General features: G+C 54.7%; 2 protein-coding genes across 7 annotated transcripts in view; one reads left to right on the top strand and one right to left on the bottom strand.

Annotated features, from left to right (window-relative positions):
- The window catches only part of poldip2 (polymerase (DNA-directed), delta interacting protein 2), a 57,359-nt gene extending 55,478 nt beyond the window's left edge, over window positions 1–1,881 (bottom strand). For all 5 annotated transcript variants that reach the window (XM_085964596.1, XM_085964594.1, XM_085964597.1 and 2 more), the window contains exon 1: window positions 1,630–1,881. In XM_085964596.1, the coding sequence (XP_085820722.1) occupies window positions 1,630–1,763 (134 nt within the window). In that variant the 5' untranslated portion in view covers window positions 1,764–1,881. The remainder of the gene's footprint in view (window positions 1–1,629) is intronic.
- A 3-nt stretch (window positions 1,882–1,884) lies between these two features.
- Window positions 1,885–16,177, top strand: vma12 (vacuolar ATPase assembly factor VMA12). Of its 2 annotated transcripts, none has more exons than XM_085964599.1 (7): window positions 1,885–1,987; window positions 2,422–2,661; window positions 4,990–5,063; window positions 7,562–7,651; window positions 7,788–7,830; window positions 8,826–8,938; window positions 15,511–16,177. In XM_085964599.1, the coding sequence occupies exons 2-7, from the start codon at window positions 2,478–2,480 to the stop codon at window positions 15,604–15,606; spliced, it is 600 nt and encodes a 199-aa protein (XP_085820725.1). In that variant the 5' UTR covers window positions 1,885–1,987; window positions 2,422–2,477; the 3' UTR covers window positions 15,607–16,177. The 2 variants fall into 2 exon arrangements, with proteins under 2 accessions (XP_085820725.1, XP_085820726.1); XM_085964600.1 differs by lacking the exon at window positions 1,885–1,987 and adding an exon at window positions 2,010–2,100.
- The last annotated feature ends 1,421 nt before the right edge of the window (window positions 16,178–17,598 follow it).

Raw genomic sequence — 17,598 nt, 5'->3', positions numbered from 1 at the left:
CCCTCTCCCTCCACCCCTCTCCCCCCCACCCCCCCTACCCCTCCACCCCCTACCCCTCTCCCCCTCCACCCCATCACCCCCCCTACCCCACCCCTCTCCACCCCACCCCTCTCCCCCTACCCCTCCACCCCACCTACCCCTCCACCCCACCACCCCCCCTACCCCACCCCTCTCCACCCCACCCCCCCTACCCCTCCACCCCACCCCTCTCCCCCCCACCCCTCCACCCCCCCTACCCCACCCCTCTCCCCCCCACCCCTCTCCACCCCACCCCCCTACCCCTCCACCCCTCTCCACCCCACCCCCCTACCCCTCCACCCCACCCCTCTCCCCCCCACCCCCCTACCACTCCACCCCACCCCTCTCCCCCCCACCCCCCCTACCCCTCCCCCCTCCACCCCACCTACCCCACCCCCCCTACCCACCCCTCTCCCCCCCACCCCCCCTACCCCACCCCTCTCCCCCCCACCCCCCCCTACCCCTCCACCCCTCTCCCCCCCACCCCCCCCCTACCCCTCCACCCCTCTCCCCCCCACCCCCCCTACCCCTCCCCCCACCTACCCCACCCCCCCTACCCACCCCTCTCCCCCTACCCACCCCTCTCCCCCTACCCCTCCACCCCACCTACCCACCCCTCTCCCCCTACCCCTCCACCCCACCTACCCACCCCTCTCCCCCTACCCCTCCACCCCACCTACCCACCCCTCTCCCCCTACCCCTCCACCCCACCCCTCTCCCCCCCACCTCTCCCCCTACCCCTCCACCCCACCCCTCTCCCCCCCACCTCTCCCCCGCACCCCACCCCCCCACCTACCCACCCCTCTCCCCCTACCCCTCCACCCCACCTACCCACCCCTCTCCCCCTACCCCTCCACCCCACCTACCCACCCCTCTCCCCCTACCCCACCTACCCACCCCTCTCCCCCTACCCCTCCACCCCACCCCTCTCCCCCCCACCCCTCTCCCCCCCACCCCACCCCTCTCCCCCCCACCCCACCCCTCTCCCCCCCACCTCTCCCCCGCACCCCACCACCCCCCCCCTCTCCCCCCTACCCCCGCACCCCACCCCCTCTCCCCCCTACCCCCGCACCCCACCCCCCCCCCTCTCCCCCCTACCCCCGCACCCCACCCCTCTCCCCCCTACCCCCGCACCCCACCCCCTCTCCCCCCTACCCCCGCACCCCACCACCCCCCCTCTCCCCCCTACCCCCGCACCCCACCCCTCTCCCCCCTACCCCCGCACCCCACCCCTCTCCCCCCTACCCCCGCACCCCACCCCTCTCCCCCCTACCCCCGCACCCCACCCCCTCTCCCCCCTACCCCACCCCTCTCCACCCTACCCCACCCCTCTCCACCCTCCAACCCACCCCTCTCCCCTCCACCCAACCCCCCCTCTCCTCCTCTCCTCCACACCCTTCTCTGCCCCTGGATTTATTTAATGGAATGGGGTGACGGGGGTCTCTCTCAATTTACAATTTACAATTCTCTCTCCCCCAGCTCTGACCTATCCCACTCCTCAGCTGTCACCCTCTCCATGTTCGATGCCCTGTTTCCCAAGGCCCGTAGGATCAGGATCGCTCCGTCCCGGGGCCTCTCTCGCTCTCTCTGTGTCCCGGGCCTGCCGCTTACCTGGAGGAGAGGAGCCGGGCGTGCTGCTGGCGCTGGCCGGTGCTGCAGGCCGAGCAGGCGGCCAGGGCGCGGATGGCGGCGGCGGGGTTTCTGGCCAAAGCCGACACGCAGCGCCTGAGAGCCGGGGCCGCCATGACATTGAGTGAGGGGCGGAGCGGAGGCGCTCTCTCGAACCCGCCCCGCCGGGCTCCGGGCCAACACTTGGCGGCTTGCAGGGGAAGGCCTCGTTCTGTCTGGCTCAGTCACTCCGCTGCGATCGCGCCCCCAACAAAGATGGCGGTGGCCTGGCGGGTTGCCATGGGGATGGGCCTAGCGCGGCCTAGTGAGGCCTGAAGCCTGCCGAAGAGTCAGCGCCAAGGTCAGAGCCCGCAACCCGGGAGCCCTTTAATGTAAAATCACATCAACCGGCGTGTAGATTCCGATCCATTAGCTGAAAGTATATTGTGAAATTTAATATCGCAAACAGAGAATGTGAGAAGCGGGCGTGACCTTTCATTTTATATATGTAAAATGTGTTTCATAATCCTTTACATTCACATTCGTGTTAAAGTCTTTGCCCCATTCTTCCTGATTGCACCCTCATAAAAAACCCATTAAATTAACTATTTATTTAGAATATTTTCTCTGACTCAAGGTATGTTTGCAATGAAATATTTTCTAGGACGCTTTTTAAAGTTGGAATTGGATTTAAGATAAGTGCTTGCTGAGGAACAGTAAAGTTCCTTTTTTAAATAATTGCCCTACTTTTTATTTTGCTTATTTTGAATGTGTGTGTGTGACTTGTTCCCCCAGGTTGTCTCCTTGCTGCCTTGCCTGATCCAGTCTGGGTGCTGAGGGTGGGAACAAGCATGGCATGTGCCCTGCGAGTGAGGGATTGCTTCCAGCAGCAGCTCGACCTTGTGCTGAAAGAGGATCATTCTATTCCTGAGGACCTGCGCTGCGAGCTCGAGTCCTGTCTCAGCAGCACCTACTCCTCCCGCACCGTACCCTTCGCCCTGCTGAGAAAACTTCACAAATTCCTACAAGAGAAAGGTGAGCGGTCTAAGTCTGGCCTTCAGATAGTTGCCTCTGGGTTGACCAGCCTGCACATACCTGCTGCTGTTTACTAATTCCTAACTAGTGTTGCCACCTGCCCAAATTTGGAACAGGCTGCACTGACATCTTGAAGATGTAAACAGGACAATAAAAGTCTTGTCTTTAACAACAACATTTCCATTATTCTGTGTTTTTTGATGTTCGGGATATTTCCTGCATTTTCTGCTTTAATGATTTTCAGCACCTACAGTATTTTGCCTTTTCAGTTCTCCAGTGTTGTACCCTTCATTCTTTCCTCATCGAACACCACCCAAAATAATTATCTGGTCATTTATCTCGATTGCTGTTTGTGGAACCTTGCTGTGCGCTAATTGGCTGCTGTGTTTGCCTTTATAACAACAGTGACTTTGTTTCAAAAGTAATTTATTGCTGTGAAGCTTTTGGATGTTTCGAGGACGTGCAAGGCACTAAATAAAAGTTGGTTCTTTTTATTTTTCAGTGTCACACACAAGTGCACCTGCATCACAGCCTCAAACTCAGTCTGTACAGTGTACTCAAACTCTCGATAATTAAGATGAGTGTCTCCACTGTATCAGACTGTTGAGTGAAAATGATTTTACTGAGTTATGTGATGTTTAATCCGTGGAATGTGTGCATGTTTGTCACAAGCAGTAAAAGGAGCAAGAACCTACAATCAGTAAGGACACTGGGAGAACCCCTGCTCGCCCTCGCTTACTGCAGTGGGATATTTAATGTCCACATAAGCTGTGAGACAGAGCTTCAATTTAACATCTACTCCAAAGGACAGCACCTCTGACACTGCAGCGCTCCCTCAGTACTGCCCCTCCAACAGTACAGCGCTCCCTCAGTACTGCCGCTACGACAGTGCCACGCTCCCTCTGAACTGACCCTCCAACAGTGCAGCGGAGAGCTCCCTCAGTACTGCCCCACCTATAGTGCGGCGCTCCCTCCTTCTCCTGTACTTGAATCCTCTCACTATGAAGGCCAACATACCATTTGCCTTCTTAACCGCCTGCTGCACCTGCATGCTTACCTTCAACGACTGGTGCACAAGGACACCCAGGTCTCGTTGCACTTCCCCTCTGACAGTGCAGCGCTCCCTCAGTACTGCCATCCGACAAGTGCAGCTCTCCCTCAGTACTGCCCCACCTACTGTGCGGCGCTCCCTCAGTACTGCCCCACCTACAGTGCAGCGCTCCCTCAGTACTGCCCCTCCGACAGTGCGGCGCTCCCTCGGTACTGCCCCACCTACAGTGTGGTGCTCCCTCAGTACTGCCCCACCTACAGTGCGGCGCTCCCTCAGTACTGCCCCTCCGACAGTGCGGCGCTCCCTCAGTACTGCCCCTCCGACAGTGCGGCGCTCCCTCAGTACTGCCCCTCCGACAGTGCGGCGCTCCCTCAGTACTGCCCCTCCGACAGTGCGGCTCTCCCTCAGTACTGCCCCTCCGACAGTGCGGCTCTCCCTCAGTATTGCCCCTCCGACAGTGCAGCTCTCCCTCAGTACTGCCCCTCCGACAGTGCAGCACTCCCTCAGTACTGCCCCTCCGACAGTGCAGCTCTCCCTCAGTACTGCCCCTCCGACAGTGCAGCACTCCCTCAGTACTGCCCCTCCGACAGTGCAGCACTCCCTCAGTACTGCCCCTCCGACAGTGCGGCACTCCCTCAGTACAGCCCCTCCGACAGTGCGGCACTCCCTCAGTACTGCCCCTCCGACAGTGTAGCTCTCCCTCAGTACTGCCCCTCCGACAGTGCAGCACTCCCTCAGTATGGCCCCTCCGACAGTGCGGCACTCCCTCAGTACTGCCCCTCCGACAGTGTAGCTCTCCCTCAGTACTGCCCCTCTGACAGTGTAGCTCTCCCTCAGTACTGCCCCTCCGACAGTGCGGCGCTCCCTCGGTACTACACTAGATTGCCAGCACAGATCTTGTACTCGTCTTCGAATGGAGTTTGAAGCCACTAACCTCTGACTCAGTAGGGAGAGTAAAGTGGTCTGCGCCATGCTGGCACTGCCAGCTACAGCAATGCAATGTAAATGGTTCACTGGATTGTGAGCTGTGTTCTGTCCATTTTGTTTAAGTAGTCACTCACTCACTTGTGAAATAGGGGAGGTCCTGTCAGTCTGAACCATGCACTGAGACTCAGAGTAAACCTGGTGTCAGATTGTGAACGTGGCCAATTGCTCACTGATGATTTGGAGCCAGTACATTGATTGAGGGCATCTCACCAGCCCAGTCAGTACCAGCCCTCATAACCCTGGCAAAGCGAGTTGGGTGAGCTGTGACGGTTTGTATGTTTTGTTTGCAGGGTTCCCCGTTTATCTGCATGAACTTTTGGAAGGAGCGGAAATATTCACGCCGGAGGTGAAGCTGCCGGAGCGGGTCAGTATAGAGCAGCCTCGGTTAGAATATGGAATGGGACCGGGGGAGAAACATAGAAACATAGAAGATAGGAGCAGGAGTAGGCCATTTGGCCCCTCAAGCCTGCTCCGCCATTTAATGAGATCATGGCTGATCATCCAAACTCAGTACCCTGTCCCTGCTTTCTCCCCATATCCCTTGATCCCTTTAGCCTCAAGAAATATATCCAACTCCTTCTTGAATATATTTAATGAATTGGCCTCAACTGCCCTGTGTGGCAGAGAATTCCACAGGTTCACCACTCTCTGGGTGAAGAAATTCCTCCTCATCTCAGTCCTAAATGGCTTTCCCCTTATCCTTAGACTGTGACCCCTGGTTCTGGACTCCCCGCCATCGAGAACATCCTTCCTACATCTAGTCTGTCTAGTCCTGTTAGAATTTTATAAGTTTCTATGAGATCCCCTCTCATTCTTCTAAACTCTAGCGAATATAAGCCTAATCGACCCAATCTCTCCTCATACGTCATTCCTGCCATCCCAGGTATCAGCCTGGTGAATCTTCGCTGCACTCTCTCCATGGCAAGAACATCCTTCCTCAGATAAGGCGACCAAAACTGCACACAATACTCAAGGTGTGGTCTCACCAAGGCCCTCTCCAACTGCAGCAAGACATCCTTGCTCCTGTACTCGAACCCTCTCGCTATGAAGGCCAACCTACCATTTGCCTTCTTAACCACCTGCTGCACCTGCATGCTTACCTTCAGCGACTGGTGCACAAGGACACCCAGGTCTCGTTGCACTTCCCCTTTTCCCAATCTATTGCCATTTAGATAATAATCTGTCTTCCTGTTTTTGCCACCGAAGTGGATAACCTCGCATTTATCCACATTATACTACATTTGCCATGCATCTGCCCAATCACCCAACCTGTCCCAATCGTACTGGAGTTTCTCTGCATCCTCCTCACAGCACACACGCCCACCCAGCTTTGTGTCATCTGCAAACTTGGAGATATTACATCTAGTTCCCTCGTCTAGATCATTTATATATATTGTGAATAGCTGGAGTCCTAGCACCGATCCCTGCGGTACCCCACTAGTCACTGACTGCCACTCGGAAAAAGACCCGTTTATTCCAACTCTTTGCTTCCTGTCTGCCAACCAGTTCTCTATCCAAGACAGCACCTTACCCCCAATCCCATGTGCTTTAACTTTGCTCGCTAATCTCTTATGCGGTACCTTATCGAAAGCCTTCTGAAAGTCCAAATACTCCACATCCACTGGTTCTCCCTTATCTATTCTACCAGTTACATCCTCAAAAAGTTCCAGTAGATCAGTCAAGCACGATTTACCTTTTGTAAATCCATGTTGACTTTGTCCGATCCTGTCACTGTTTTCCAAGTGCTTTGCTATTACATCTTTTATAACAGGGAGGGGTAGTGCCCTGTGATCTAAAACAATTAGAAACTTTGGTTTGTACCTGATGTGTGACAGAAATTGCCACGTTCCATTATTCTGGCGAATGTGATGTTCATTTATTTGTATAAATTTGAGCAGATGGTTTTAAAGGAATGCTGTTATAAGTAGTTGCAGTTTTGACAAGTGTCCAAAATTCTAGATCCCCGTTCTACACATCTTCATTCTTCCTGCTCTCTCACCTTGCCCAACACTTCCACTCCTCACCTCTCTGTCCTTTAAAAGCCAAGCTTGGTGTCATGCAACACTACTTCCTGATTTACTTCACCCTCGCTCCCACTCTGTTCCACCTGGTGTATCCTGCACTCTGGATTCTCACCTGGATTTCTCAAATTGTTTTTAAAAACCTAGAAATTCCCTGGAAAAAAAGCATCAGGCACAAGCCTAAAGCCCCCAAACTCCTTCCGTGCTCTGAGTGGTTGTTGGGGCAGAAACATTTATTTTTAATATGGAGTTGAAGTGGCGAAAGTTTACTGCATGACTGTTGCGGGCGGCAGTTGAATTGTGAGCTTTTAAAACTCTGCCAGTGTTAAGCTTTACACTGTTTCCCAATCACCGATCGATTCCTGGACACTACAGGAGTGTGAGAGTGAGCAAGGGTGCTCTTCAGAGGTGATTCGTAGCTGACATCTAACTCCCCAGCTGCCTTGTGGACGAGGGAAGCTCCAGATTCCAGCCCCAGTCTGTGCTGAATTAGCTGATCTCGGGAGCTGCACTTGGCCTCAACATTCCTGTGCCAAAATCCACCAGGGTTCCCGCTGCTGATCCCGATCCACTGATCCACGCTGCAAGTGCGTGAGTGAATGCCGAGGACAAGAGCAGATTTGGCTGTGATTGCGCCTCACGCAGGCGACTAACCTGCTGACTCGCTGGACTGGCATGTAGAGAATGGCTACCTGGGTGGGGTATTGGTGAATAACAGCACCCATGAGACCGTATCCCAACTGGAGTTGGCACTTTCAGGAGTGGGGTGGGAATATTGGGCCGGGGTCTGGTCTTGTTGGAAGCTGTCAGTTCTGAAATGTTACATGCCTGTCTCTTTCAGAACCCCGAGCTGGTGGCCCGATTGGAGAAGATCAAAGTGAAGCTCGCAAACGAGGAGTACCGACGGATTACCAAAAATGTCAACTGCCAGGTGTTGTAATCTATCCCACCGCTTCTGATTCCACTTCACTCGTGCTCGTCTGGTCTAGTCTGCAGCAAAAGGGTGGTCCCGGCTGAGAATGAAATTACACTCTCGCCATAACTTGCCTTTGTTTTTCTTTTCGTAGCAGATAAACCGTTACGGCACACTGGGAGATTTGGGGAGACAAGGTGAGTGGGCCGACGTGTTTATTCTGGATTGGTTTCCAAACCGTTTCCATTTCTCCAAACGGACATTAAAGGCTGTAAGGGCCCAACATGAAATGAGTCGGTCAGTCTCGCACCAAGTGCCGGTGTCCACGATACAAAACCGCCTCTAATTCAGCACTAAATTGGCACTCGTACTCCGAGAGTTCACGGGACGGCTGGAGCCTGGAATGGAAGCAGGTCACACTGGGACAGTAGTGGGCACTGTGCTGAGGTTGAGGTAGTGTAAAGGGAGCTTTACTGTGCATCGAACCCATTCTACACCTCGCCCAGGAGCATTGGGTGGACAGGATGGAGGGCATTTCACTTTGCATCTCGCCCATGCTGTACCTGATCTCCGAGTGTTTGATCCTTACATTGTGTGCCTGAAATGGAAGTGTTCCGTCTCCCAGACACTAACATTCCTTGTCTTGATAACACAAAATTTAAACAAAATAAGCTGATAACCAACCCGTCCCTACCGTCTCTCGGGTCAAGGCAGGGTAGGACAGGAGCTGTTAAGGTGTCGGATGTGCTTCCTGCATCGTCACCTGAGTAATGGCAAGGATAGAATTTGGGTGGCAGGCTGTTCTTGAACTTGACCTCGCAATGTGTTTGGTTGGGAACTGGGAGCTCGATCACTTGAGCTTGTGATGAGATTGGAAGATTTGCTTAGATTCGCTAATAGATTCAGTGTCAGCGACGCTATAAAACCCTCTGCTCCCAGTGGGTGATGTCTTTATTGTAAAGAAGTGTTTTCGGGGTTGAATTTTTTGCTGGTTGTGCCCAGGTTACTGGGGTGCACCTGCGCGGCCATGTGACCACTGGCGCTGGCCATGTGACTGGCGCTGGCCATGTGACCGGCGCTGGCCACGTGACCGGCGTTGGCCATGTGACCGGCGCTGGCCACGGCCCCTTGTCGGGGTCTGGCTTCAAGGCTCGCTAAGGTTTCCTAAACTCTGCTGTTTTTTTTCATGCAGTGCGATCAGTGAAGGCGGTGGTGGTGACCATCTTTAACTTCCTGGTGACGGTGGGAGCTGCGTTTGCCTGCACGTACCTCGGCAGTCAGTACCTCTTCACAGACACAGCGGCGGTGAGTCTGACGGAATCTGTTGTACCCCACACAGCAAAAAGATTGACGGGCACTGGAGAGGGAGCAAGGGACTGCTCCCAAGTGTAACAGGGCTGAGCTCCAGGGGGAACCTCATCAAATCCAGGAATATAAAGAAAGCAATGTTAATTTAAAATAATTGGCAAAAGTAGAGGGGAAATTAGGAGAATTTTTTTCACACAGAGGACTGTTATGATCTGGAACACGTTGCCTGAAAGGGTGTGAATCAGATTCCATAGGAACTTTCAAAAGGCAATTAGACATGTACTTGAAGAGGACTTATTGCAGGGTTATGGGGAAAAAGCTGGGGGTGGGACTAAATTGGACAGCTCTTTAAAAGAGTAGGCACAGGCACGATGGGCCGAATGGCCGCCTTCTGTGCTGTAAGATTCGATGATTCTATGAATATTACCACATAGTAAGGCACAAGTGTAGGAGAGGACTTATGGTAAATACTTGACAGCACCTCCCTTCCCTGTGACCTCTACCACTGAGGAGGACAAGAGCAGCAATGTCATGGGAACCCCATCACCTCCAAGTTCCCCTCACTGTCCTGAGTTGGACATATATCACTGTTCCTACATCATGGCTTGGTCAAGATCCTGGAACTCCTGATCTAACACCAGTGTGGGAGCACCACCAGCACCCGGACTGCAGCGGTTCAAGAAGAAGGCCCATCACCGCCGTCTCAGTACAACTAGGGGTGGACAAGAAATGCCAGCCTTGCCAGCGACATCCACATCCCTAGAATGATTTTTTTAAATCCCAGAGAGCGGGGCTTTGATGGGAGAGTTAGTAGCAGAGGGATGGGCTTTGATGGGAGAGTTAGTAGCAGAGAGCGGGGCTTTGATGGGAGAGTTAGTAGCAGAGAGCAGGGCTTTGATGGGAGAGTTAGTAGCAGAGAGCGGGGCTTTGATGGGAGAGTTAGTAGCAGACAGCGGGGCTTTGATGGGAGAGTTAGTAGCAGAGAGCGGGGCTTTGATGGGAGAGTTAGTAGCAGAGAGCGGGGCTTTGCTGGGAGAGTTAGTAGCAGAGGGATGGGCTTTGATGGGAGAGTTAGTAGCAGAGGGATGGGCTTTGATGGGAGAGTTAGTAGCAGAGAGCGGGGCTTTGCTGGGAGAGTTAGTAGCAGAGAGCGGGGCTTTGCTGGGAGAGTTAGTAGCAGAGGGATGGGCTTTGATGGGAGAGTTAGTAGCAGAGGGATGGGCTTTGATGGGAGAGTTAGTAGCAGAGAGCGGGGCTTTGTTGGGAGAGTTAGTAGCAGAGGGATGGGCTTTGATGGGAGAGTTAGTAGCAGAGAGTGGGACTTTGATGGGAGAGTTAGTAGCAGGGAGCGGGGCTTTGATGGGAGAGTTAGTAGCAGAGAGCGGGGCTTTGATGGGAGAGTTAGTAGCAGAGAGTGGGGCTTTGCTGGGAGAGTTAGTAGCAGAGAGCGGGGCTTTGATGGGAGAGTTAGTAGCAGAGGGATGGGCTTTGATGGGAGAGTTAGCAGCAGAGGGATGGGCTTTGATGGGAGAGTTAGTAGCAGAGAGCGGGGCTTTGATGGGAGAGTTAGTAGCAGAGGGATGGGCTTTGCTGGGAGAGTTAGTAGCAGAGAGCGGGGCTTTGCTGGGAGAGTTAGTAGCAGAGAGCGGGGCTTTGATGGGAGAGTTAGTAGCAGAGAGTGGGGCTTTGATGGGAGAGTTAGTAGCAGAGAGCGGGACTTTGCTGGGAGAGTTAGCAGCAGAGAGCGGGGCTTTGATGGGAGAGTTAGTAGCAGAGGGATGGGCTTTGATGGGAGAGTTAGCAGCAGAGGGATGGGCTTTGATGGGAGAGTTAGTAGCAGAGAGCGGGGCTTTGATGGGAGAGTTAGTAGCAGAGGGATGGGCTTTGATGGGAGAGTTAGTAGCAGAGAGCGGGGCTTTGATGGGAGAGTTAGTAGCAGAGGGATGGGCTTTGTTGGGAGAGTTAGTAGCAGAGAGCGGGGCTTTGCTGGGAGAGTTAGTAGCAGAGAGCGGGGCTTTGATGGGAGAGTTAGTAGCAGAGAGTGGGGCTTTGATGGGAGAGTTAGTAGCAGAGAGCGGGACTTTGCTGGGAGAGTTAGCAGCAGAGAGCGGGGCTTTGCAGGGAGAGTTAGCAGAGAGCGGGGCTTTGATGGGAGAGTTAGTAGCAGAGAGCGGGGCTTTGATGGGAGAGTTAGTAGCAGAGAGCGGGGCTTTGCTGGGAGAGTTAGTAGCAGGGAGTGGGACTTTGATGGGAGAGTTAGCAGCAGAGAGCGGGGCTTTGATGGGAGAGTTAGCAGCAGAGGGATGGGCTTTGATGGGAGAGTTAGCAGCAGGGAGCGGGACTTTGGTGGGAGAGTTAGTAGCAGAGGGATGGGCTTTGATGGGAGAGTTAGCAGCAGAGAGCGGGGCTTTGATGGGAGAGTTAGTAGCAGAGGGATGGGCTTTGATGGGAGAGTTAGTAGCAGAGGGATGGGCTTTGATGGGAGAGTTAGTAGCAGAGAGCGGGGCTTTGATGGGAGAGTTAGTAGCAGAGAGTGGGACTTTGATGGGAGAGTTAGTAGCAGTGAGCGGGGCTTTGATGGGAGAGTTAGCAGCAGAGAGCGGGGCTTTGATGGGAGAGTTAGTAGCAGAGAGCAGGGCTTTGATGGGAGAGTTAGCAGCAGAGAGCGGGGCTTTGATGGGAGAGTTAGTAGCAGAGAGCGGGGCTTTGCAGGGAGAGTTAGTAGCAGAGAGCGGGGCTTTGATGGGAGAGTTAGCAGCAGAGGGATGGGCTTTGATGGGAGAGTTAGTAGCAGAGGGATGGGCTTTGATGGGAGAGTTAGCAGAGGGATGGGCTTTGATGGGAGAGTTAGTAGCAGAGAGCAGGGCTTTGATGGGAGAGTTAGTAGCAGAGAGCGGGGCTTTGATGGGAGAGTTAGTAGCAGAGAGCGGGGCTTTGATGGGAGAGTTAGTAGCAGAGGGATGGGCTTTGATGGGAGAGTTAGTAGCAGAGGGATGGGCTTTGATGGGAGAGTTAGTAGCAGAGAGCGGGGCTTTGATGGGAGAGTTAGTAGCAGAGAGCGGGGCTTTGATTGGGAGAGTTAGCAGCAGAGAGCGGGGCTTTGATGGGAGAGTTAGTAGCAGAGAGCGGGGCTTTGATGGGAGAGTTAGTAGCAGGGAGCGGGGCTTTGATGGGAGAGTTAGTAGCAGAGAGCGGGGCTTTGATGGGAGAGTTAGTAGCAGAGAGTGGGACTTTGATGGGAGAGTTAGTAGCAGAGGGATGGGCTTTGATGGGAGAGTTAGTAGCAGAGAGCGGGGCTTTGTTGGGAGAGTTAGTAGCAGAGAGCGGGGCTTTGATGGGAGAGTTAGTAGCAGAGGGATGGGCTTTGATGGGAGAGTTAGTAGCAGAGCGTGGGACTTTGATGGGAGAGTTAGTAGCAGTGAGCGGGGCTTTGATGGGAGAGTTAGTAGCAGAGAGCGGGGCTTTGATGGGAGAGTTAGTAGCAGAGAGCGGGGATTGGATGGGAGAGTTAGTAGCAGAGAGCGGGGCTTTGATGGGAGAGTTAGCAGCAGAGGGATGGGCTTTGATGGGAGAGTTAGTAGCAGAGAGCGGGGCTTTGATGGGAGAGTTAGTAGCAGAGGGATGGGCTTTGATGGGAGAGTTAGTAGCAGAGAGTGGGGCTTTGATGGGAGAGTTCGCAGCAGAGGGATGGGCTTTGATGGGAGAGTTAGTAGCAGAGAGCGGGGCTTTGATGGGAGAGTTAGTAGCAGAGGGATGGGCTTTGATGGGAGAGTTAGTAGCAGAGAGCGGGGCTTTGATGGGAGAGTTAGTAGCAGAGGGATGGGCTTTGATGGGAGAGTTAGTAGCAGAGGGATGGGCTTTGATGGGAGAGTTAGTAGCAGAGGGATGGGCTTTGTTGGGAGAGTTAGTAGCAGAGAGCGGGGCTTTGATGGGAGAGTTAGTAGCAGAGGGATGGGCTTTGATGGGAGAGTTAGCAGCAGAGAGCGGGGCTTTGATGGGAGAGTTAGTAGCAGAGGGATGGGCTTTGATGGGAGAGTTAGCAGCAGAGAGCGGGGCTTTGATGGGAGAGTTAGTAGCAGAGGGATGGGCTTTGATGGGAGAGTTAGTAGCAGAGAGCGGGACTTTGCTTGGAGAGTTAGTAGCAGAGGGATGGGCTTTGATGGGAGAGTTAGTAGCAGAGAGCGGGACTTTGATGGGAGAGTTAGTAGCAGAGGGATGGGCTTTGATGGGAGAGTTAGTAGCAGGGAGCGGGGCTTTGATGGGAGAGTTAGCAGCAGAGAGCGGGGCTTTGATGGGAGAGTTAGTAGCAGAGGGATGGGCCTTGGACAAATGGCCCTTTTCTTGTCCATGAACTTTTTTATGAATGGGCAGATTCTGTGGTTGTTATTTGAATGTGAACGAATTGCGGGATCATTGCTTCTGTGAAATGCGACCTTGCACACTCCAAGTCTCTGATGTCAGCTTTGCTCTAACGGGTAAATGCACACCTGGTGTGGGACTGAGCCGCGTCGAGCTGGACTGGTGTGGGACTGAGCCGCGTCGAGCTGGACTGGTGTGGGACTGAGCCGCGTCGAGCTGGACTGGTGTGGGACTGAGCCGTGTCGAGCTGGACTGGTGTGGGACTGAGCCGCGTAGAGCTGGACTGGTGTGGGATTGAGCCGCGTAGAGCTGGACTGGTGTGGGATTGAGCCGCGTCGAGCTGGACTGGTGTGGGACTGAGTCGCGTCAAGCTGGACTGGTGTGGGACTGAGCCGAGTCGAGCTGGACTGGTGTGGGACTGAGCCGTGTCGAGCTGGACTGGTGTGGGACTGAGTCGCGTCAAGCTGGACTGGTGTGGGACTGAGTCGCGTCAAGCTGGACTGGTGTGGGACTGAGTCGCGTCAAGCTGGACTGGTGTGGGACTGAGCCGTGTCGAGCTGGACTGGTGTGGGACTGAGTCGCGTAGAGCTGGACTGGTGTGGGATTGAGCCGCGTCGAGCTGGACTGGTGTGGGATTGAGCCGTGTCGAGCTGGACTGGTGTGGGACTGAGTCGCGTCAAGCTGGACTGGTGTGGGACTGAGTCGCGTCAAGCTGGACTGGTGTGGGACTGAGTCGCGTCAAGCTGGACTGGTGTGGGACTGAGCCGTGTCGAGCTGGACTGGTGTGGGACTGAGCCGCGTAGAGCTGGACTGGTGTGGGATTGAGCTGCGTTGAGCTGGACTGGTGTGGGACTGAGTCGCGTCAAGCTGGACTGGTGTGGGACTGAGCCGAGTCGAGCTGGACTGGTGTGGGATTGAGCCGCGTCGAGCTGGACTGGTGTGGGACTGAGCCGAGTCGAGCGGGACTGAGCCGAGTCGAGCTGGACCGGTGTGGGATTGAGCCGCGTCGAGCTGGACTGGTGTGGGATTGAGCCGAGTCGAGCTGGACTGGTGTGGGATTGAGCCGCGTCGAGCTGGACTGGTGTGGGACTGAGCCGCGTCGAGCTGGACTGGTGTGGGACTGAGTCGCGTCAAGCTGGACTGGTGTGGGACTGAGCCGCGTAGAGCTGGACTGGTGTGGGATTGAGCCGTGTCAAGCTGGACTGGTGTGGGACTGAGCCGCGTCGAGCTGGACTGGTGTGGGACTGAGCCGCGTCGAGCTGGACTGGTGTGGGACTGAGCCGCGTCGAGCTGGACTGGTGTAGGACTGAGCCGTGTCAAGCTGGACTGGTGTGGGACTGAGCCGCGTAGAGCTGGACTGGTGTGGGATTGAGCCGTGTCAAGCTGGACTGGTGTGGGACTGAGCCGCGTCGAGCTGGACTGGTGTGGGACTGAGCCGCGTCGAGCTGGACTGGTGTGGGACTGAGCCGCGTCGAGCTGGACTGGTGTAGGACTGAGCCGTGTCGAGCTGGACTGGTGTGGGACTGAGTCGCGTCGAGCTGGACTGGTGTGGGACTGAGTCGCGTCGAGCTGGACTGGTGTGGGACTGAGTCGCGTCGAGCTGGACTGGTGTGGGACTGAGTCGCGTCAAGCTGGACTGGTGTGGGACTGAGCCGCGTCGAGCTGGACTGGTGTGGGACTGAGCCGCGTCAAGCTGGACTGGTCCAGGTTCAGTTCCTCCTCTGTGCTAACACCTGCTGTTGGCGGGAATCTCCGTGATTCTGGATTTCACTGGTCATGGTGTATAACATACGTGAAGATTTATTTTTGAACATGCTTGTGATTTTGCCAATGACAGCCTCCATCGCACCAGCGAATCATCGCTACACCCGAGCACAGGATTGGACTGTGACGCCCCCCATGGTTAAATGATCTGCTGACCCCCTCTTCCTAGAGTCGTGTGTGGGAGGAGCTCTCATCTCTGTGACTCAGTCTTGAAGGCGTTGTGTTTGTGTATAATCTTTTGATAACTATATATGCAAAATATCTGTTTCCGTCCTTGTGGGTCGAATCCTTTATTCTGCGGAATATAACTGAAGGAGTCTGATACACGCAGTACTGTGTGATGAGATGGGACCCCTGGTATTGAGTGCTCTGAGACCCGCGGATGGAGTTGATGTGTTCTCTGTTTGCTGTGTGATTTATTCTCTCTCTCTCTCTCTCTCTCGCAGCGGGTCCTCTCTGCGCTCATTGTGGCCTCCGTGGTGGGTTTGGCAGAGCTCTACGTGCTTGTGCGGACAATGGAAGGAGAGCTGGGGGAGATGTAGCATGCTGCTGAATAACCCTGTGCTGTCCTCGGCTCTGGTTTCACAGGACGAGATTTGTGTTCCACTGATTCTGTGTTTGGCTGGAACCTGCTCCGTAAACTGGTTCATGTGACACTGAATATTGTGGGGATGTTTGTAGCTTCTCATGTTATAACTTCTGACTTTGTGCATTCCATTTGTGACGGGAGCCTATTGCTCTAATTGTTTTACTTGTTCTTACGCTGTGCTGCATTCACTGCCCTTGCTTTGAGCGTGTTAAGGAGTCAAGCAGATAGTGTGGGACTGGAGTCATTACAGGCCAGAGCGGGGAAGGGTGCAGGTTCCCTTCCCTGAAGGACATTAGTGAACCAGTTGGGTTTTTACGACAATCCGGCAGATTTCATGGTCACTTTTTTTCTGTTGAATTCAATTTCGCAACTTCCAAAACTCTCAACCCCTGGGTAATGAGTCCAGCACCAAAACCACTACACGAGTGTTCTGGAACAGTTCTGGGATCGGGTGCACTGGGTTGAGGCTAGCTGGAACCGAGAGCAGCCCTTTGACTCCTTTGCCAGAGCTGAATTCGGGGGTTTGGGGGATAGGGTGGGGGGCGGGTATGGACGGGGGTGTGGGGGGGCGGGTATGGACTGGGGACGGGGGTGTATGGGGGGCGGTGACAGTGGGGTATGGACTGGGGAGTGTGGGGGTCTGGGGGTGTATGGGCCGGGTATGTGGGGGGCGGGGGGTGTGTGGGGGGCGGGGGACAGGGGTTATGATGTGGGCTGGGGGAGGGGGTATGCTGGAAGGGGGTTATGAGAGGGTCGGGTGAGGTAATAGCGAACCTCTGGAGCCAGTGTGGTGGTGCAGATGCTCAGCCTCCTCTCAGTACTTTGCCTGATCAAAGCAGCCGTGATTGGCCAATGTAGGTCAGCAGTACCTTGTATAGTCAGAGGGGTAGAGAATAAATTCCAGGAGGGGATAATGAGTCTGTAAGAAGGAAGCTCGTTTCCCTTGCTGCAGCATCTTGCGTGAAATAAGCTTGGACAACTTCACCTGGTTAGGGTTGCTCCCAGTTCCTGGTTCGAGCGATCACCTGGTTAGGGTTGCTCCCAGTTCCTGGTTCGAGCGATCACCTGGTTAGGGTTACTCCTAGTTCCTGGTTCGAGTGATCACCTGGTTAGGGTTGCTCCCAGTTCCTGGTTCGAGTGATCACCTGGTTAGGGTTGCTCCTAATTCCTGGTTCGAGCGATCACCTGGTTAGGGTTGCTCCTGGTTCCTGGTTCGAGCGATCACCTGGTTAGGGTTGCTCCTAGTTCCTGGTTCGAGTGATCACCTGGTTAGGGTTGCTCCCAGTTCCTGGTTCGAGTGATCACCTGGTTAGGGTTGCTCCCAGTTCCTGGTTCGAGTGATCACCTGGTTAGGGTTGCTCCTAGTTCCTGGTTCGAGTGATCACCTGGTTAGGGTTGCTCCTAGTTCCTGGTTCGAGTGATCACCTGGTTAGGGTTGCTCCTAGTTCCTGGTTCGAGTGATCACCTGGTTAGGGTTGCTCCTAGTTCCTGGTTTGAGTGATCACCTGGTTAGGGTTGCTCCCAGTTCCTGGTTCGAGCAATCACCTGGTTAGGGTTGCTCCCAGTTCCTGGTTCGAGCGATCACCTGGTTAGGGTTGCTCCAAGTTCCTGGTTCGAGCGATCACCTGGTTCGGGTTGCTCCAAGTTCCTGGTTCGAGCGATCACCTGGTTAGGGTTGCTCCAAGTTCCTGGTTCGAGTGATCACCTGGCTAGGGTTGCTCCTAGTTCCTGGTTCGAGTGATCACCTGGTTAGGGTTGCTCCTAGTTCCTGGTTCGAGTGATCACCTGGTTAGGGTTGCTCCTAGTTCCTGGTTTGAGTGATCACCTGGTTAGGGTTGCTCCCAGTTCCTGGTTCGAGCAATCACCTGGTTAGGGTTGCTCCCAGTTCCTGGTTCGAGTGATCACCTGGTTAGGGTTGCTCCAAGTTCCTGGTTCGAGTGATCAC

Source organism: Somniosus microcephalus, chromosome 22 (assembly GCF_052327205.1).
Source record: "Somniosus microcephalus isolate GS21.2 chromosome 22, FLI_Smic_1.0, whole genome shotgun sequence".
NCBI lineage: Eukaryota > Metazoa > Chordata > Chondrichthyes > Squaliformes > Somniosidae > Somniosus > Somniosus microcephalus.
This window is presented reverse-complemented; position numbering and strand designations above follow the sequence as displayed.